This window comes from Lytechinus variegatus, chromosome 11 (assembly GCF_018143015.1).
Source record: "Lytechinus variegatus isolate NC3 chromosome 11, Lvar_3.0, whole genome shotgun sequence".
Lineage (NCBI taxonomy): Eukaryota > Metazoa > Echinodermata > Echinoidea > Temnopleuroida > Toxopneustidae > Lytechinus > Lytechinus variegatus.
In genome coordinates, this window is record NC_054750.1 from 18,395,646 (window position 1) to 18,418,261 (window position 22,616).

At 36.3% G+C, this 22,616-nt stretch overlaps 1 protein-coding gene across 1 annotated transcript; it reads left to right on the forward strand.

The window, feature by feature from the left end:
- Window positions 1-243: 243 nt before the first annotated feature.
- On the forward strand, window positions 244-22,299 carry LOC121423584 (tubulin polyglutamylase TTLL7-like). The gene is made up of 18 exons (XM_041618951.1): window positions 244-313; window positions 1,753-1,878; window positions 4,854-4,988; window positions 7,047-7,104; window positions 8,263-8,326; window positions 9,894-9,961; window positions 10,752-10,910; window positions 11,785-12,001; window positions 13,050-13,214; window positions 14,230-14,388; window positions 14,879-15,067; window positions 15,483-15,743; window positions 16,305-16,391; window positions 16,944-17,333; window positions 17,711-17,839; window positions 19,400-19,641; window positions 20,396-20,578; window positions 21,504-22,299. The coding sequence occupies exons 2-18, from the start codon at window positions 1,842-1,844 to the stop codon at window positions 21,628-21,630; spliced, it is 2,670 nt and encodes an 889-aa protein (XP_041474885.1). The 5' UTR covers window positions 244-313; window positions 1,753-1,841; the 3' UTR covers window positions 21,631-22,299.
- The last annotated feature ends 317 nt before the right edge of the window (window positions 22,300-22,616 follow it).

The following is a 22,616-nucleotide window of genomic DNA, read 5'->3' on the forward strand; positions in this document are numbered from 1 at the left end:
ATAGAAGGATAGAGGGAGCAAATTTAATACCCAGATACGGTACCGTAATCACAGAAAGCGAAATCAGGTGAAAATTTGATAATTTATGGCACCAAAATTATTTTCAGTGCCATACCAGGAAAGAAAAGTTTCGACTCCACTTTGACGGAGCGTCTGTTGCTAAGGAAACATCATTGCACCTGTCGTCTCCTGTCAAATTCGACGACACGGCGCGGCCGGATCGACGGACGAAAATGTGAAAATTACGTACGCGCGTACGATTTATCGTGACACTCGACAGCTTGTTTCTTAATCATCTTTCTTGAGAGTTGAGGTAAAACGAAACTTGTTTTGATAATTTGAATTACTCCATTATAATCATTTGTTTATCATGAATTACCACTGCTGGATCTCACTGTTTTTTTGTGAAATGTTATTGATAACTTCAATAATTACGGTACCCGGTAATCGTTATCTCGATCTTGACATCGCGTACACACTGGTCCAAGCTCCCGACTGCTGGCCTGATGATCGGGAAGCACCGGTACCGGTACGGGGTACCTGTACTCTTCCGTCCGTAGAGGCGCGAGGCTAGGTCTAACTGTTGTTTGCACTGGATAAAGTAGACGGTGATTTTCCGTTTCAAAAATTGCCTTTTCCGTGTCAGAAAATGTCAAATTCCGTTTCAGCATGTCAGAAAACGAAAATTCCCTTTCCCCATAGTTTAGAATTTGTGTACACGGAAAAAGACAATTCCATTTATCCATTGAATTTGAACAAAATATCACAAGACACAACACTCGCGCTGGTAAAAATTTGTATCTGCCAAAACAGTGCAATAGAATCTATTCTAATTGGATGTATGCTGGTACACAAAATATTTTGACAAACACAATTAACATGAATACATCCTCCGACAGTAGACAGGAATAACCGTCGTTTCTGGGGATTTATTCAACAATTTCTGACATTTTACTATCATCCCCATTCACCTAGCCAGGCGGCCGATTCTAGAGAGTAAAAATAATTTACTGACGTCAGGTTATTCTCAATGAAGCCAGGTATTCGTATATATTCACGTGCGTGTTGGCTGCCAAAACCTGAAACTTTCGCTCCCGAGATTTCTACTTTCCTTCTCAGATCTAGCCCTAAATCATGTAGGCCTACATGAGATGAGATAAAATTTCATTCCCGAAATTTCTACGCTCTCGTTGTTATTTTTAAACATGAAATCATCAAAAAAAAAATGAAAAATAATGAATATTTTTTAATTTTTTTTCAAACAATAAAAACAAAAAATAGTAAGAGACATCACTCGATTGCTTGTCACTGAGTTTTGCATTTATAATCATAATGTGTGAAAAATAAGTGAAACTTTGAAATGTCAATTTCTTATTAAAAGTTATTAGACCATATGGGATGAGGGGAAATGTAGATGAGGTGACCAATCACCAGTACCATTTTGATAATGACCCTTGATCTGGGCCCTGTCTTACAAAGAGTTATGATTGATCCGATCAATGGCAACTATGGACGGCCAGCAATGTCAACATCTATTATGCATGTTTGTTCAAAATGTTTTCTAGCTGTGATTCATGCATTCATTGTTTTCTTGAAAATTCACTGCGCTTCTCTTTGCATATAAGGTCATTGTGCATATTTTTTGTAGAAAAAATGACACTGATGGATTTCCATGGAGTTACGATTGATCGGATCAATTGTAACTCTTTGTAAGACAGGGCCCTTATGTGTCTATTGACTGATTCCTTTCAGGTGACAGTATGACATCATTATGACGAGAAGAATCTGCAATTTCAAACAACGGCATAAACTATAACCTCTTGCACTACTCGCCACTCAAAATGGAGTCAAGTGAAAGGCCTTCATCATCAAGGGGAGGTAAGTAGACTCATTCGACTTGTATTTTTCACTTGAGTTTTTAAATTCAAACTCTGAGTCCAAAATTGAACAACTTTAAAAATTGATAGCTGATTATGACACTAATTTGTAAAGAATATAGGTTAAAAAACCGTTGGTGCATTTGGTCTTCATGATGTATAACTGTCTGGGAATAATACATGTACATGTAGGTTATATTATTGTTTTGTGCAATGGAGGGGTTATTGTTTAAGAGGTGAGGAAGGAGTGAGATGGGACTGGAATAAGCCTGTTCATGGTTGTAAAGTGCGCACACACAGTGAAAGGTCATTTGAGATAAACCATGAAGGTGGTTTTCAAATTCACTGACATAGGCATTAGTGATTTGATGATTATTCATGTATTCCTTTTAAAATATTCTTTTCATCACATCCAAGCTGAAGAGAAACAAACGTCTTCATAATCACTGGTATTTGACAGTAGCCCAAACTATAGTCAAAATGTGCCAGAAGCAGACAATATAACAAGCAGATTTCAAAAACTTTACCCTTGATGTACTATTCAGTCACCTGGTCTGTACAGTACCTTTCATTCTTAGATTTTGAATGCTTTGATTGGAAAACATACACAACATCTTCATTTAAAAAATGTTATTGCTCATCAAATTGAAAAATCGGAAAGGTCATTTGAGAAAGGTTGATCATCAGCTAACCGTGAACTGGCTTATGGGGTCAAACTGCAAGCTTCATGCAACAGCAAAAGGACAGTACGACGTTGTGATCGATAAGCAAGAATCAGAACCATTACCCCACAACACTTCAGTTTACCATGTCACTAATTTGTGATTAGGGCAATTCCACAGGTTGGTGGACATGAGCTTAAAAATTCAAATTCAATATTTTCTTGAATTTTTTTATACTTTAAGTCCTTCATACATGATAGTTTCAGGAACAAGAAATAAAAAGTTTATTTTCATATGTATACTTTGGAAAAAAATGGTCAAAAGTTGTGTCTTCCATTAAGTACCAAAATACAAGAAAAATAGTGAAAAATGAAATATGCCTTATTACCATTTTATTGTTGCAACAACATACCACTTTATATATTTCTGAGGCTTAGAAGAGTCAAATTACTTAAAATACACAACTGCTTTTCAAGTAAATTTGTAGTACTCATTCAAAAATAAATATTGCAACCTGCTCAGGTGATGTAACGTGAGTAACCGAAAAAACTCACTTTGTTTTCTGAGAGAAAAATTCTTCACAGTTAATTGGTGGGATTTTAAATTCTCTTCCTTCAAACAATCTTTGACACAGTGATGACGATCAAAATCATTAAAAAGTACAATTTTTTTATAAAATTGATGAAGAAAAACTGTAACGTGAGTAACTTTGTAACGTGAGTAACCATCATGTAATGTGAGTAACCAGTAAAAATTATTCAGTTTGGTAACATTTTCTGTGGGATGTCAAGTTTTAAGTCTCATGGTTAGTTGTGAAGTTATTTTTGATTAATTAAAAGCAAAATGAGGGTACATCTCTTTGATGCGACTCTTTGTTCATCAAAATATCAGTGGTCATACAATCACACAAAAAACTTGAATATTAGTAGAAGTATTCACAATGCGAGTCTTACTAAAGTCTTACTAATGCAGTGCATTAGTAAGACTTGGTTTTGATTAACCAAACTTTAAAGAGTATTTGAACAACACATTGAATGCCCTTACCTGTAACCCTATCTAGGCCGGGGTATTTTGGGAGTTGATATGGCCCGGGGGTGGGGGAGAGGGGGGGGCTCCCAGGCCCCCCTTGAGATCTCGGCCATTGGCCGCACGATCACGCCGAAAATTTGCGTGCAGGTTGTCTTGGACATAATCTACAATACTATACAGTAATTTATTTCATGCAAATTGGTATTAAGCAATTATGCTAATTAATGCATAATTAGTAAGCGAAATCATACTTTTCCCTCCTACTCCCTAATAAAGCTCCAATTGTTCCAATTTTTGGTATAAAATCTCTTTTAGATGTTCCTAGCAATGAATTTTACACACATTATTGAATTTGTAATGACATGTGTGTTGTTAACCATACATAGACAAAATGTAACGTGAGTAACCGTAACGTGAGTAACCATATTATCTGCACCCCAAGTAAAAACCATGTGTTCTTTATTTTTTTAATTATATACAAAGTTTGTCTCCCTAATACACTTCTTTGAAATGGATATAATCAACTTTCATAAAAGCCTTGTATGAGGAGACTTTTCACTTATGTTGACTTTTAATTTTATGCGTGTCCAAATCATGTAACGTGAGTAACCGACACATTCCAAAGATTTGCCAGGAGCATAATAGAATTTCCCAAGTTTTGTTTTTATACGAAGGATAGTCAGACTGTGTACTTTGTTGTGATAAGGAGATGTTTAGTTCCTATCAATAATAATGGAGTTACAGCTCCAAGTATGAGTCAAGGTGTCTCCAAATGTAACGTGAGTAACCGTGGAATAGCCCATTATGTTAATGGGTAGTAATGGGTATAGCTCTGAATTTACTTTTACTGTTTCTTTTGATATTATTTCAACTCGCAGTAACATATCTTTTTTCATCTACACAACAGATTTACTTTAAACTTCAATCACTTGACCTTTGCTTCAACTACACCACTCATTTTCTGCTTTGTTCATTGTTGTTCATTTAGGTCCTATTTTTTGTTTCTGTATTTTGATTTCAAACATAATAGTAGAAAATCAATTTATTGTCATTTCTACCAATCGCATTTGACATTTTATCAATTTTAATTCAATGTATGTTTTATCTCTCACCATTGTATAATTATGCTATCTCTGTTGACTTTTTGCTTGTAAAATGAACATTTTCAGCCTGTGAGCTGCCTGTTTGATATTTTTTTCAATAAACCATACCAATTCAATTCAATCAATTGAAAAATTGTCATTCTTTCTGATCTCCTTTCCCTTTTTGCTTTTTTTCTATTCAGGCATCCCGTTTCCAACTAGTAGAAAAGCTACATTCAGTGGATATGGTGAAGAGACGCGCCCAGTTACCAATCACAAGAAGAAACGAAAAAAGCGTCCTATATCCATCAATGTCACCGGCACAAAATATGAAGTCGGTAAGTTCATGCTGCCATCAAACAATGCCATCTCTACAGTCACCCAGCATTTGTAAGATGTTGTTCATCTCCAATTCAATCCAATTAAAGTTTATTCACATCACTTAAAGAGAAATTCCAGTAGTTGCAGTAAACACTGATTTCATGAGAAAGTCTGTAACACCAGGCTTAATTGTCAGAATATCATCGAGGATCTAGATCTGGTACAGTTACATAAGCTGAAATTTGTGAAATCTTGAAATCTACGCTGAAAAATGTTCACACTGAAGATCACCAACACAGATAGGCACACGTGGGACAGTGTATTAATATTGCTGGAATAAAGACCCGACGGAAGTGACCGAATCCGCGCTTATTTTGCTTATTTCTCAGCAATTACACAATTTCTTCCAGAATCCTTTGGCACATATTTTTTATTCATACAAACAGACACTTGGGTGGTCATTATATCACATTCTGTCAAAAGTCATTTTGAGATCGTTACCATAACTGGAATTTATCTTTAACAACAAAACACATTAATAAAGGGTGATCTAATTTACAAATCCATACAAATAGTATAATACATCATACATTATACATAACATTATAAAAGAAATAGTGAAGATGAAGTGTGGAGGATGTGGGGCTAAAGTAAAGGCCATTGGTTTGTCAAGGTTAATACCTGAATTTACCCCAGTTCAATTTTCAATTCAATTCAGGTTTATTGCAAAAAAAGAAGATTGGCAGTCACAGACTGAATTGTACATGTTCACACAATGCCAATATATAAAAATAATCAAAATGACCAAGATAAACAATGAATATGCAAAGTTACATATATGCAGTTAAAAATGGAGTTAAAAGTTAAAATGGATAAAGATGGAATTATAGATTATACAATATTGCACAACCATTACACAAAAAATAATATACATCCTGTAATAACATACATAATAAAGCTAACATAATACAATAACATACACATAACAAATCTAAACACATAAAATGCAATCAATCAGTTCAAATTTTTCAACTGAATAAGAAACTTTACTCACCGTATACTATTTACTTGTATTATTTCTCCTCTCTTAACTTCTCAGAAGACATGTATTATGGTAAGGCTAGTAAAAAAAGTTTTTTTTTAATCAGAATAACGCCAAGAATGTGGTTAAGATTAAGATTCAAGGTATGATATAATTTATGTCTTAAAAAAAAATGCACAAAATTTGCTTTCGGGCATATAAAAAAGTGAATGCAAGTACAATATACACTGACATACATATTATACCTTTGACCTACATATTAAAGGGGAAGTTCACCCTGACAAAAAGTTTATTGTAAAAATAGCAGAAAAAATAATAAAAAATATTGCCGAAGGTTTGAGAAAAATTCATCAAATAATTAAAAAGTTATTAGAATTTCAATTATTTGATTTGTGACGTCATATGCGAGCAGCATTCCTACATAGCGAATGGTAAAAAATCAATAAAATGTCATTTTCTCAAAAAATTGAAAATGGTTTTCACTGTACCTTTTGTATATCAATAGACAAATCATTTCACACCCGATCATGAATAGAAAACAAAATTAAGTCATCAGGAACCATACAAAATTTGAAATTCATGCATTTTACATTACATAACACATGGGGCAGCTGCTCGTTTATGACGTCACAAATCCAAAACTTTGAACTCTAATAACTTTATTACTCTTTAACGGATTTTCCTCAAACCTTCACCAATATTTTTTACTATTTTTTTTGCTATTTTTACAACAAAGTTTTCTTCAGGGTGAACTTCCCCTTTAAACATTGGGTGTGAGATCAGATTTAGCTTAATGTGCCGGTTGCATATCGATGCGTAGCTATGCACTTGGCCTTAGCCAGCAAAATCATGGCTAAGTTCTATGAATTACAGCATTAAATAGAACGGCCTTGACATATTTGCATCTTCTGGTATTGTTGATTATACACAAGAAAGGGATACAGTATACAAATATTGGATCAGAAGCATTTTTTTCTGCATTTGACAATGTTGATTCAGCCCTTTAAATTTTGTTTCATGATTTTTTTTTCAGTGCGGAAAGTTGCAGAGAAGTATGGGGTGTTGACAAACAGAGAAGATGATCCCAACTGGTAAGCAATCATCCATCTACTGTATTTATTTATTCATTGATTTATCTAATATCCACATAAATAACACAATAATAAATCTTACATTCAGTCATTTGGAATTGTTGAGCAGTCATTAAAAGGCTTGGTAAGGATGACTCCTGTTAATGTTTCCCAGTTATATCATTTTGTTCCTTTTGTGAAAGTGGGGCAGCATGATATGTTCTTCCCATTTTTATGAATCGGTATCCCAGCCATGGCGTAATTTCCTTCGGCAAGAAACTGATCCACAATGTGCTGCACTCAACCCAGGTGAGGTAAATGGGTACCGGTACATGTAGGAAGTAATTCCTTAAGAAGCTGTGTGCACTCTGAACGCCTAGCTTAGCCGGGTAATATAGGAGCGCCTTGAGCACCTGACAAGGTGGATATGTGCGCAATATAAATACCCTATATTTTTGTTATAATTATTATTATTATTGGATGCTTACTTAGGGGCCATTTCATAAAGCTGTTTATAAGTTATACATGAGTTTTCACAGGATTGGTGACCCTTTCTTGTGTTTATACATCCACCCCAGATTTTAATTGGAATTGATTTAGCTGTTGAGAAAGGAACACCAGTCCTGTTGGGTGTTTCATAAAGCTATTCGTAAGTTAAGAGCGACTTTAATAACGACTGGTGATCCTTTCTTGTGGTAAATGGTATATTGAATTGGCGATGGTTAAGCGCGTAAGAAGGGTTCACCAGTCGTTCTTAAAGTCGATCTTAACTTACAAACAACTCTATGAAACAGCCACCAGGGGATGTCAACATATAGAACTCTTTTTTTTCCATCCTATACTTGAACATCTCTCAAGAAATTAACCATTATTTATAAGTGGCAGCTTTTGAATCATTAATCTCTCAATTGGCACAAGAAATGAAAAAAAAAAAGTGTGAGCCTTTCGCAGACTGTGACCGTTACTTTGCATTCATCTTCCATGTACATATAAAAAAAAAATTGCCAGAATGTACGAAAGAAAATTTCACACTTATATCTTTCTATGCATGCAAAGTAATATGATATTTCATTCAGCAGGATTTAATCACCCGTTCCACTACTATTTTATCATTTTTAATGTTGATCACTTGATACATATAAAAAGCTTCGTAATTGTATTTGTTTGTTGTTTTTGTAGCTTCTTGTTCTGGAACGATACAGCAATTCCACCTGAAAGAATAGGAGAATTGAAGTCATATCAGGTAAGCCTTTCAATCTGTATCTATCTCTCACTTTCCATCCTACCTTGTCTGTCTGTCTGTCTGTCTCTCCCCTTGCTCTGTGACCATTTCAGTGCATTCAGATACTGGAATAAAACCAATTATTAAGAAAGTACTTTTTCCCTATTTGAGGATTGGGAAACATTGGAAACCAATATCATGAATAAGCCACTCAGGCACATTTAGTGTTTAGTGAAGGAAAGTGTACCTGGAGCTAACCCGTGTGAGCACTGCGCTATCATGCATACATTTGTCACATGTTTGTCTCTTCTCAGGGTACCGGTAATCAAAATCCCTGTGGGGGATGTACAATACATTCAATTTATCTTCCATTTGTACAGTGGGGCAAGGATGAGCTTACAAGATTTGGGGGCTACAAGTTCAAAGGTTGAAGGTCACAGGTCATTTCAGTCAAGAAAATTCTCAGTTCCTGTGATCGTTGAAACATTTTAATAGATCAACTTCAACTTGGCATATGGGAATGCCAGTGATTAGTGGTCCATTCCATAAAACTTGTTGTTATAACAAATTTACAATAACAGTTAAAAGCTACTGATATTCCTCATTCTGATTGGCTGATTTTATTTATTTATTTATTTTAAATTGTGCATTTGTTATTATGAAACAGGACCCTGATCATTCTATCTAGGCCGGGGGGGGGGGGGGCTCGGAGGCCCTTCCCTCAACGAATCGCGCAATGTTTTCGCCATGCAAAATTTTTTGACCGCGCCGCACGCTGACTTTTTACTTTCAAGTCTTGCGCAACTTTTGATACCAATTTTGTGTCACCCGGATACGTGGTTTCAAAATTACGCAACATTATGTAAGTGCATGTCAGACCGAAAATTGCTCAAAAATGTGGTTTTGTGTACAAAGTCAATTGCAAATTGTGTTTTCAACCAGACTTCATAAATGTATGATTATTTTTAGTTTTGCTGGTCTAAATGTATTTATTTTATGCTTTTTATGATGTCAGAAGAGTACCCAACAAATTTCATTGAAAATACAATGAAAAACAAAAGGTAAAAAAAACAAAGAAATACATAAGAAATTGCAAAAAACAATATAAAACATAAGAAAATGATTTACTATCGCAATTTTTTTTCATGTGCTTTGTTAAGAACACCACAAAGAATTTCTATACCAAAAATTAGTACATTTGGAGCTTTATTTAGGGAGGAAAAAGTATGATTTCGCATACTAATTATGCATAAATTAGCATTATTACTTAATAGCGATTCGCATGAAATAAACTACTATGCAATCTTGTAGATTATGTCCCAGGCACCCGCATGCCAATTTTCAGCGCGGTCAACGGCCAAGATCTTAAGGGGGGCCTGGGAGCCCCCCCCCCCTCCGGCCATATGAACTCCCAAAATACCCCGGCCTAGATAGGGTTAAGTAAGTGACACCATCATCAAAGCAGGCCTGGATCAAAGTCAAGAGTGCATTTTATTTGATAATGAACCAGTTCATATGTTTTGGGATACTCAATGTTGTGGTTGGATATCTTGTTATTCATTCAGTTCTTTTCCTGTTTATTTCACAGAGAATTAATCATTTTGCTGGAATGGGGGAAATATGTCGGAAAGACTGTCTTGCCAGAAACATGACCAAGTAAGTTGCTTCGGTATTGATCCATATTAATTCTACAGATGTCATTGCTGGGGGAATTCACAAAGTGATACATGTATGTAATCTGCAATCCCATTCGTCAATACTCAGGGATATTAAGCGTGTTCCATCAGAGTGATCTAACGTTTAAGTTACCACACACAACTTGGCATTTACACGCAGGTTTGTACCAGAATACCGGTTAATGAAAGTAGTTGCAGTAAACACTAATTTCATGAGAAAGTCTATAAAAGCAAGGGTAACTGTAACTATATCATCTTAGATCTAGATCTGGTACAGTTACATTAACTGAAATTTGTGAAATCCTGAAATCTATGCTCAATCACAATGAAGATCACCAACACAGATAAGCACATATGGGACAGTGTATTATTATCATTGCTTGGGAAAAGACCTGGGGCCCGTTGCAGAAAGAGTTGCGTTTAAATGCTAGCCAAAAAAATAATCGCAAGTCCCAAATGCGCGTTGTTGATTGGTTGGAAATCAAGCTGCGCGTGATTTTTAGAGTTGCGATTGATTGCAACTCTTTCTGCAACGGGCCCCAGACCTCATTCTTGAATTTCATGCTTGTTTGGCTAATTTCTCAGCAATTACACAACATCTTCACGAATCCTTTAGCACATATTTGTATTCAGAGACACTTTAATAGATGTTCATTTGATTCGATTCTGTACGAACTCATTTTGAAACTGGCATTTATCTTTAAAATGAGTGATTTTGATTGTCTTATTCCTCATTTTATTGAATGGCTTTGTCTTTTTTATTTTCCAAGGATGGTCAAGAAGCATCCTGAAGAATTCAGTTTCGTTCCCCGAACCTGGATCTTTCCTGCAGAGTACTCAAGTTTTCAGAACTATGTTCATGATCTCAGGAGAAGAAAGAAGACAAGGACTTTCATTGTTAAACCTGCGAACGGTTCCATGGGCCAGGGGTGAGTTCTTACTTCATCCGTATGCCTCTTTGGACAGCTCTTTATTACAATATCACCAACATTTACAAGCACCAGTATTCTCCATTTTCTTTGTCCTTTCCAGTTCGAAAGTTGAAGAGTGGTTTTACCATTGCTTCCATGTTTAAGTATTGAATGTGGACTAGGCCTAATGTGGACCTTGGTAAACTATTTGAATATAAGAATAATTTTGATAGCTCACCATCAATGGGAGATAGAATTTCATGTTCTTTTTGTACCACTCGGATGTTCATCCCAGAGTGAATTCTGATTTTGATAACCAAATTTGTTTAAGGCATATACCATGTTCACTTTGAAGAGCATCAGCTCAATTGCATGAAAGATCTAAACTCAGGGTTGGCCAGGGTGGGAGATACCGGTGATAAATACTGGTAAATACTGCCGCAATAATTTTCTAGGAAAAGGAGAAATTGTAGGAAATGCTGCAAATTATACTTCTTGAATATTTTCAGGGTTTGCCCAGGTGTTTCTCAAGTACATTTTAGTATTTCTGTGTACCCCCTTGTACGTGTATTTTATGATTACTTCCCAGAAATTAGAAGGTTTTTCAGAGTATTTCCCACCTGGGCAGAAAATACCTACATTTTTCGGAAATTGCCATCCCTGCTTACACTACTCACAAAGTTCCTAGTTTCTTTACTGAAGATACTACATTTTGGGTTCCATGACATTTGTTCCTGTGACAATTGCTCAGATATTACAGTCCTAACTCTAACACTATTAAGACCCGAGCATATGCTGTGTCACCACATTTTGACCATGTAGTGTTCAGATACCAGTATATTGTATTACTGAACTTTTTATTTGTTGATTTTTGTTTGTAATGTACATGTAGCATCACGTTATACAGGAATGGTGAACGCATACCAGCTCAAGATCACATGATAGTACAGGAATACGTAGACAAACCTTTCCTCCTTGAAGGATTCAAGTTTGACCTTCGCGTCTACGTCCTGGTGACGTCGTGCGATCCTTTGAGAATATTCCTCTACCCGGATGGTTTGGTCCGTATGGGAACGGAGCAATACATGCAACCTACTGATAACAATGTGGTGAGTGGATGGATGGAGAATGAATAGATGGAGGATGGGAGGATTAAAGTAGGATGGATGGAGGGAGGGCGGTGTGGATAGATAAACAAATGGATTGATGAATTCATGTTTGACTAGTGTGTCTACATCCTAGTGACATCATGCAATCCTTTGAGAATATTCCTCTACCCGGATGGCTTGGTCCGTATGGGAACGGAGCAATACATGCAACCTACTGATAACAATGTGGTAAGTGGATGGATGGATTGACGGATGGATGGAATGATGGGTGGAGGATGGATTGAAGGAATGATGAATGGATGGATAAATGAATGAAAGGAATGATGAATGGATGGATGGAATGATGGATAGATGGATGGATGGATTGGTGGGTGGGTGGATGGATGAATGGATGGATGCATTGATGAATAGATTGATAGATAGATGAATGGATATTAATGGTGGATGTATATGTGAATAGAGAAAAACCTGTAACCTACTGTATGATAACAATCCAATCCAAAGGACATTTGATATAGTGCCTTTGCCTTTCGGTTACAAAGTGCTGCACACACACTACTCCATGTTTGGGCCACGAGAACAAAAAATTAACATCTCAGAGTGATCAGTTTAGTCCATGTAATTCATTGTCCTCCTAGCAAAATATGGTAAGGGATGGATAAAGGAATAATTTGTCCATGTTCTGAATGTATGATTGATTCAGAGAGAGTGTAAGTACTCATTTATTTCTTACAGTATGTACGAATAAAAACATACAAATATTTGAATATGAATATTATATTTTAAAAAAATGAAAGAAAAAGAATTCCCAAAAAGCATCAAAGGTTTGAAAACAAAGGGATACAGCACCAAGAATGAAACAAACGAATATAGAAAATGATTCACAAAATACTTGCAATCTGTTGTTATAGTAGAGTATCAATTCCAGTAAATCTATAATTCTGGGGGTCGATTGTGAATTAAAACTACCCCGAAAGATTTTCAATTCTCTTAAACATTGTTTTTGTGTGTTTTTTTTTTCTTCAACATATTTTTTTTTGTCCTATAGGATCAACTGTACATGCATCTCACCAACTACTCAATCAACAAGAAGAATGCCAACTTTCAGCGTAGTTCTGACGTGAGCACGGGAAGCAAGCGCTCCATCTCCTACCTGACTGACTACCTGAGACGCAAAGACTACGACGTCAATACTATGTGGAAGAACATTGCGGTAAGTCATTGATCCTTTAATCACCATATAGGCATCAAACCCATTGCATAACAGACACTGTTACAGTAACTTGATCCATCTGAAAGTAATTACCATGATACTCAATAGACAATCAAAATCATTGAAATTTACCATCAGATGGCAAGGTTGCCATAATAGTAACTTTGAACAGTATGTCGGAAGGCAAGGTTACCATAATAGCAACGTTTAACAGGGCTGTGGTTTGATTGTATGAATCAAAATCTTTTTTGGTTATAGATGCAATTTCTCAATAAACAACCACAAAATGTTCTTTTTCTGACATGTGGGTAGCAAGTGAATGAGTAACAATAATATTGTAAAATTAAATGCAAATTCTTGTGAGTCAGTGACTTTGTATACACCCTCATGACCATAAGGTTGAAATAGCTCCCCAGGGAGTGGATATGGACCAAAAATGTGCATTATCAAACTCAGAGTCAGATATTTCACAGTTTGGATCCAGAGTAATGAAATAAAATAACAGACTCTACACCTTGAATACATCAAAATTGTCATTGGTTTTAGGCAGTTGAGAATCTATAAGCTGTATATAAAAAACAACAACATAGGAACATTAAAAACAGGACCAAGCCTTGGGCCCCATAACAGAAAGGTTAGCGATGGATTGGAAATATGAAAGCAATATTTTGATTGGTTCTTTGTCAGCATTTGGAATTAAATGCGTATTCACCAATGTTCTTGATCGGCCATTGAGTTTAGTGATTGATCGCAAACCTTTGTTTGGGGGCTGTTTCATAAAGCTGTTTGTAAGTTGTGATGACTTTACAAACAAATGCTGACCCTTTTAGGGCATGTGAACATGTTCCAATCGTACATGCGTATCTTTACAATCAGCTTTACGAAGCACAACCCAGGGCAACAAAATTACAGAAATAGAAAAGTGTGTAATTTATCGACCGGATGGAGATACACAAGAGTCATTTTAAAATGATCAATCGTAACGTATCTTTATTATGTCTGTTTATTATGACAGGATGTGTTGGTGAAGACCATCATCGTGGCTGAACCCCATGTACTTCATGCATATCGGAACTGTCGACCTGGAGGAAATACCACCAATGACAGTGTGTGTTTTGAAATCCTAGGCTTTGATGTTCTACTGGATAGGAAACTCAACCCTTGGGTGCTCGAGGTCAGTTCTATCGTGATGATGATGATGGTGATGATGATGATGATGATGCTGAAGATGATAGTGGTGATGATGATTATGGTAAATGTGATGGTGGTGAAGATGATAATGACGATGATAATAATGGCAATGGTATTGATGATAATGGTTATGATGATAGTAGATTGTGATGATGATGGTGGTGATGATGATGGTGATGATGGTGATAATGATGGTGATATGGTATTTGATGATGATGGTGATGATGATAGTAATGATGATGATGATGATGTAATGATGATGATGATGTAGGTTGTGGTGTTAATGATGTGGATGCTATTGCTGCTGCTGATAAGGGAAATATCAATGGCAAAATTCAAAACACTCTTTACAATCCATATAGAAGTCCCTTGGTGTAGGGGAAAAAAAGAAGGAGCGAAAAGTGAAGAGATTAATATCAAAGGAAATGTGTGAAAACATGGAAAGATGGCATCATTTGTGATGTTTTTGATAGGTCAACCGAGCACCAAGCTTTGGAACAGATGAACAGATTGATCTGGACATCAAGAGTGGTCTGTTGACGGATTCATTCCGTCTCATCAATATGAGAACCTCGGATAAAAGAAAGGGTATGGCAGCTCAGAAAGCTGAATCACAGAAGAGATTACTCAGACCAACTAAACGACTCTCAACAGAACATAACGTGAGTAGCCTTCCTTCTTTGGACCAGAAATGTTTTGGTTATGATTATTATGATGCTTCCAAAAAGACTACAGAGGGCAAAGAGGATGTTCAGATAGAAATTTATTCGAGTACGCTTTGGTCATGTTCTGTCTTAATTGGTTCGAGTATGCTTGGTCAAAGATAATTTGAGCATGCTCACCCTTAATGATCTGAGCATACTCATTTTCTTAAATTTTGTTTTGTGAACACATTGTGTCACTCTCTTGTACTCATGAATTTTAACTATGTTTGAGATTATTACACATTACAATTAAGTATTCATGAAATAAAGTGTTATTGAATTAATGACAAACTTATATTCAAGGGTTGTAAATGTAAATTCTGCCTGTATGAAAAAAATCTTGTGCACATCTTATTTCCTCCCCATAAAACAGGAGTTGGAAAAGAGGAGACTAGACATAGAGCAGCGAAAGGCCGAGATTAGGGTCAAGTTGACGCAGGTTCGACGAGAGAATGCACGGGAGGATTACGAAAATCGTAACATGGGACGATTCCGTCGTATCTACCCACCCCATGATAGAATGCTAAAAGAGAAGTATGATAGATTGATAGACGATGCCTTTGAGATCTTTCTATCTGGTAGAGCTGCTACTATACAAAGGGATGCGTATCAATTACTATCTGGTCAAGTACAGGTACAGAATATCTTCTATTCAATGCATCTCTCTCACCCTGTTTTCTCTCATTAGCTGTGTTGTGTGTGTTTCTCACTCTCCTCTCTCGATGACTTTGGCTAAATAGAAAGGGTATGAAATCTTAATGACCTTATAAATATAAGATATAGACATAATGCCACTTCTACATATAAAAACTAGGTACATTATATTAAGGTTTAGATGCACAAAATACCTTTGAAACAAAGCGGGTCGCAGTTGCAGCACTTTGTAGGTTGGCGCACTCTCTGTGATTTTGTTGCAATATGATCTTGGTGCAATCGTGTCGCATCGTGTGCACTGGGACTTGGGACTATTTCAAAGGTAACAATTATAATGCCCACGCAAAATGTGTGTTATATGTTTTATAAGATAATGATGTAGATCCTTATTATTCAATAAACCATCTCAAAACCGTAACTGCTCATCAATGTTCATATCTACGTGTCAGACCAAATGAATGACCGGTAAACATGTATATGTGCATCCAATCACATTATTAGAGTCTGCTTCACCACTTATTAATTCATGTTATTATTACAGGAAGATGAGTTACTGGACATGTTACAGCAGTGTGATTTATCAGATGGTGAGAGGGAGGGCAGTGCAAAGGTGTTCAGGGGACCAAAGGTTAGTCTTTCTAGATGATTATTATAGTAGCAACTGAGAATTCTTGATAGCTAGATAATTTCTAATCATTTCAGTAATTCCCAAATCATGATGACGAACAGCATATGAATGGCGCCATTTTCAGTAAGTGGATCAGTTTCCAGACTCTGAAACAAGAGGGTCGTGGGTTCAAATCCCAGCTGTGGCGTAGTTTCCTTCAGCAAGAAATTTATTCACATTGTGCTGCACCCTACTCAGGTGAGGTGTGTACCTGTTAGGAATTGATTCTTTGAAATAAGTGTGCGCTGTGAATAATTACAGCTGCAAAGCTAAAACCGAGGTATCAATATCAACATCCTCTGGAAGCAAATAGAGACATTATAATGTGATATGCATTATACAAGAAATGTTTAATATTATTATTATTATGTCCCTGTCATGTCTTTCACACCTCTTCATAGGTGCATTATAATCAGCATTTCCCAATCATGTTGAGACTGAATCTATAATTACAATTCAATCTTACGACCCACTCACCTTTATTTTTAAATTCATTTTGTTTGTCTCTTTCAGCCTCTGTCATCCATGCCAACGGTGGTCAATCATGTTGAGGAGGAGGACGACGATGATGAGGATGATGATGACGAATCCGAGATCTCACCATCTAGTACTCCATCCTCCTCCACTAACACCATCGATGCAACAGCTCCGGAGGACCGTGTCAGACCTCATGCGCCTCCACCTAGGACGTCCCGCCCCCCTACACGCCCCTCTCCTCACCCCTCGCCAAGCCCAATCAGTCCAGGGGTTGGTAGTAGGGCCAGACCACAATCTGCTCAAAGGCCAGGATCGGCAAGACCACTGTCAGCATCCAACAACATCCGTAGTCTGTCATCCTCACAGAGGTCTAGATCGTTAACTCGTCCTAGGTCTTCAACCAATAGAATAACAACAGGGTCAATGGTAAGATGTGGTCTTTATTTATCAGGTTTAACTAATCTGTTTTAACTCCTTAAATTGGCAACCAATGTATGTTTTTACTCCCTATGAGGCTGAAAATGTTTATAAATAAATTTCTTATGATGGTGGTCTCCTGCATTCCTTTTGATTGTCATTATGTTGAATGAATGATACAATTTGTTATTTATTTTTATTGCTTGTATTACATTAATTGTATTATTGATTTGTTATATATCAGCTTTGTATGTGTAATGATTTGTGCTCAAGTCTGATGTGAATGCAGAAGCTTGATCAATCGATCGATCAATCAATTGATCAATCAATCAATCAATCAATCAGTCAGTCAATCAATCACATTTATGAAATTTCTGTGTTTATAGGACGATCTGTCGGCTGCCATCAGGGATAAACAGGATGAGATTATCAAGAAGATGATAGCCTCCTTGAAGGAAATGAAAATTAAATTCCCAGGAAAAACAGATGATGAAGCCACAATGATACTGGATAAGGTATGTCCTTGACCTACCCTTAAAGGTCAAGTCCACCTCAGAAAAATGTTGATTTGAATCAATAGAGAAAAATCAGACAAGCACAATGCTGAAAATTTCATCAAAATCGGATGTAAAATAAGAAAGTTATGACATTTCAAAGTTTCGCTTATTTTTGACAAAAATTAAATGACCGAGCCAGTTACATCCAAATGAGAGAGTCGATGACGTCACTCACTCCCTATTTCGTTTGTTTTTTATTGTTTGAATTATACAATATTTCAATTTTTATGAATTTGACGATTAGGACCTCCTTGCCTGAAGCACAAAATGTTAAAATAATGGAATTCGAAGTGTTCAGGGAGGAATGAAACTTCATTTCACAAGACAATGACGAGAAAATAAAAATATTTCATATTTCATATAATAAAATACAAAAGAAATAGTGAGTGAGTGATGTCATCAGTTCCTCATTTGCATACCGACCGAGAAGTGCATATAACTGTTTTGTGTAATGAAGCGAAACTTTAAAATGCCATAACTTTCTTATTTTAAATCCAATTTTGATGAAATTTTCAGTGTTATGCTTGTTGAATTTTTCTCTTTTTATTAAAATCAAGTTTTTGTTAGGGTGGACTTGTCCTTTAAGGTCATAACTTGTAGCGAATTATGATTAGCATCGAAAGAAAAATGTGTGCTGCTTCAAATGATCAGAAATAAAAAAAGAAAAGGCTAGCACACAAATGCAGCACGACAACAGCTTATTGATAACTCGTAGAAGCTACATATTTGGAATGGCAATGAGGGGAAGACATTGTAAATGCTTTCTTGAAGATTTGATTGCAGAAGGCGAAGCTACAGGATATGAAATTAAAACAGTTAGCTTGAGACCATAGCGATTTGTTAGTTTTCACAATAGATTCTTCATTAATGTTTGTCATCATGATAGGCATTATGAGTCAACCACTTCTCCTTATAGGCCTTTATAGGCCTAAATCACACATTGGGTGCATTTGAAAATTAAATATTTAAGTGAAGGATGAATCCCAATGGCACTGAAGAATAAGGTCTAATTAGTAGGTGTATAGGTGTACCCCAGGAAAATTAATGCTTAAATGTAGTTTGTAGTCATTTACATTACAACATTTTTAAAAAAGAAACACTGAGAAATGCATGGTGTTGAGGATACGTTATCAGTATCTCAGGATGAAACATGTATAAGTTAGCATGTTGTGAAAATTCCAGGAATTTACTGACTCAACGATTCAGATGCAGAATTTGGATGTCGCATTAAGGGCACAACTTGTGTACATATACTATGAAATGCACCTTTTGGAGTGCCTCTTGATTTAAATTTTTCTGGGGTCACTGAACCAATTATGTTCTGACCAATCGCTATTGATGATTGACAGTATGCACAAGTGCATATCAAAGACAGTAATAATCATATATTAGGTATTCAAATAACTCTTCCTGAATTTTAGCCCATCCTAGATGACACAGATATATATTACTTGATAAGAGTCCCTAAAATATGCTAAAATCAAATACTTACATACACATATCTTGCTTCGTTTTCAGATACATGACAACTGGAAGTATCACAAACCAAGGATAGCATCATATTGGCTTGTCAAACTAGATTCTATCAAGCGCCGTAAGGTGATTGACATCGTTCGTTCCAATGTGAAGGCTCTCATCCAACGTATATGGCGTTGTTCAGAGATAGAGAACATCCGTCTCTATCGTATCTTAAGCAAGGTGTTTAATAGGCTCCTATGGAGTCATGGACAAGGATTGTGGAATTGCTTCTCATCTTCAGGGTTAGTATTATATTATACCTTTTTGTCTCATCAGATTTAAAGCTAAACCCAAGTATCCACAGCAAATAGTAATTTCATGAGAAGTCGAGGTCAATTGTTGCTATCATTGCGCAATCATGAAGTCTAAGCTGAAAAACATATACTTAACTATGTATTACATGATAAAAAGATTTTGATGTTATTTTGAATACCAAATGTGACCCGCCACCCCCAAAACCAACAATTTTTCGCCCAATATGAATTTTGTTATTTTTATCTAAAAAGAAAAACCATATTCTAAGCCGATATACAATGTGTCAAAATCTATATTCCACACAAGTACTTGATTGAATGTAGGAGGAATTCAGTGAGATTTGCAGAGAATAAGAGGAATAAGGTTGGAAGTTTCGGGCTGCCTTAAGTTTGAGATGTACACATTGTGCAATCGTCTTTTATTTAAACGTCACAACTTCAAATGTTGTCAGTTTGAAGATGAAGAATAATTCTTTCAGATAGCAAAGTTTATCATTTGAATCTTTGAAGATCCAAATTTCTTTGTCGGCTATATTTACAGAGAACCTTCCCTGGCAACTTATTGTTAGTTTTGAGATGTCTGGTCTTAAATTTCAACAATTTAAATGACTCAAAATATGAATAAGCAGGAACATGGTGAAATAATCTTTAGTGCTACAACGATATCACCTGCATTTTTCTCTCTTTATCAATCATTATCTTTCTTGTATCATATTTTTCTGTTTGGTTAATGATTGTGTAGGAGCTCTTGGGAGACGATCTTCAGCAAGAGTACGGAGGCAATAACAGGATTGGAGATGATCTGCTGTAGAAGGGTTGTTGAGTTATGTCAGGATTGTCTGCTTATCGTTTATCAGTTTGCTGCCGACACCAAGACTAATAATAACAACAGTGGAGGGTACTCCGATTCCAGAACTCATCATAGGTAACTGTTATGTAACATGGGTGTACTGCTTATAGTGGTATTTATATTGTAATGGATGGCTGAGAAAGGGATACCAGAGATATTCCACGAGCTGGGATCAATATTGCATGAATCAAAGATGAGTGGAATTTATGTGGTGTCTTATAGTAAAAGAGCCATCTGATACATTATGTTAATGATCATTATTCAGTAGACCATGCAATATAGCATGATATTGCACGGCAAGTTTTGTACATTAAGCATTTGGGTAAATTTCAGATTTTGATGGAATATGCAACATCTCATGGTGAACAGGAAAATCATACAGCATTCATTTGCATTTTTTAATGCACATCTAAATTATATAGATACTAAGTTGTGTAGTGATAAAATGAAAAGTTGTAGAAGAGATCTTCAGGTATTTCAAGAAAAAATTATATGAATCTATCACATGAATTATATTTATTCTAATGACTGAGTGTTTATAAAATAATATGTCTGATTTTATATGAAAGCTAAATGACAGTAGTTGCAGTAAAACACTGATTTCATGAGAAAGTCTGTAAAACCAAGTTTAAGTATTACTATATCGTCGATCTAGATCTGGTACAGTTACATAAACTGAACTTTGTGAAATCATAAAATCTAAGCTGAAAAACAATCACACTGAAGATCGCCAACACAGATAGGCACACGTGGGACAGTGTATATTATATTGCTGGAATAAAGACCCGACGGATATTTTATCTGCTAGTCTTTGATGCATTTTGCCACACCTTCATTATGATGTTTTCTTGTAATTCATTGAGAGCATACACTTCTGAGTGATCTTCAAAATGAGGTATAATTTCATTGTAACTAGTTTTAATTAAATATTTATTTCAAATGAGATATTGTCCAACAATGCATTGTATGTGGGTCTTTGGTATTTTTTTGTTTCTTACAGAACTCAGTCCTCATTGGGACCACCTACGAAGATTGGATCCTGGAACAGTGCTAGTCCTACAGCTATGGTACCAATAAGTCAACGTATGTCCCGTCTCTATCCTACAAACTCGCTAGAGAAACTCTAGAATCATGAATTGTGTGAGAGTGCATGTCCTACAGCTGTAGGACCGGTCATTGAGCATATGTCGTGACTCTATCCTTCAAATTCACCAGAGTATTCTCTAGGAGCAACAAAGGTTGACAGTTCTAGTCATATCGTATGAAGGTGTCAGCGTAAGTGTCTATCCAACAAACTTGCTACAGAAACTCCATAACCATGTGTTGTGTGAGTGCTAGTCCTAGAGCTGTTGGACATTTCATTGAACATATGTCAAGACTCTATCCTTCAAATTCACAAGAGTATCTCTATGACCATTGATGGATGAGGGTTCTAGTCCTGCAGCTATTGTATGAAATTTTCAGTATGAGTAACATCTCTGTCCTACAAAACTTGCTACAAAAACTGTAACCATTTGATGTGTGATCGCTAGTTCTAGAGCCGAGCTATGTTACCAATGAATTAAGGTATCATGTGGTCTCTATCCTACAAACTCACAAGAGAAACTCTAGAACCACTGGTCATATGAGAGTGCTTGTCCTCTAGCTGTGGGTACCAATCAGTCGGGGTAAAACTTGTTTCCAACAAACTCCGCAGAGAAATTGTATGACCATGGATCGTATTTGCATAAGAGTGCTAGTCCTATGGTACTGAGCAGTTATGGTATGGCTCGTCTATATCCTATAGATTCGCGAGAGACCATTGATCATATGTAAGTTGGTCTTGCCGCTATTGTACCAACCAGTCAGTGTTAGTCATCTTGTCCTACAAGTTCACTGGAGGGTTCTGGAGGTTGACTGATTGTATGAAGATGCCCATCCTACAACTACGGGACCAGTCTTCAGGCATGTGTCTTGTCTCTCTTCTTTCATTTCTGAAGGCTGATCACTGTACATATGTTGAGCTGTGTGTGTGTTGAGCTAAGTGCAGAAGGTTCTGGACCATAATTGGGGTTGCCAAAATTTTGATGATCGATGGGTTACCAAGCTCGCAGGCAGTGCAGCAGGGAGTGTG

Coding starts and splice junctions, on each gene's coding strand:
- LOC121423584 (XM_041618951.1), top strand. CDS start 1,842: ATGGAGTCAAGTGAAAGGCCTTCATCATCAAGGGGAG. Junction 13,215..14,229: donor CTATGTGGAAGAACATTGCG/GTAAGTCATTGA, acceptor TTATTATGACAG/GATGTGTTGGTGAAGACCAT. Junction 19,642..20,395: donor AATTGCTTCTCATCTTCAGG/GTTAGTATTATA, acceptor ATGATTGTGTAG/GAGCTCTTGGGAGACGATCT.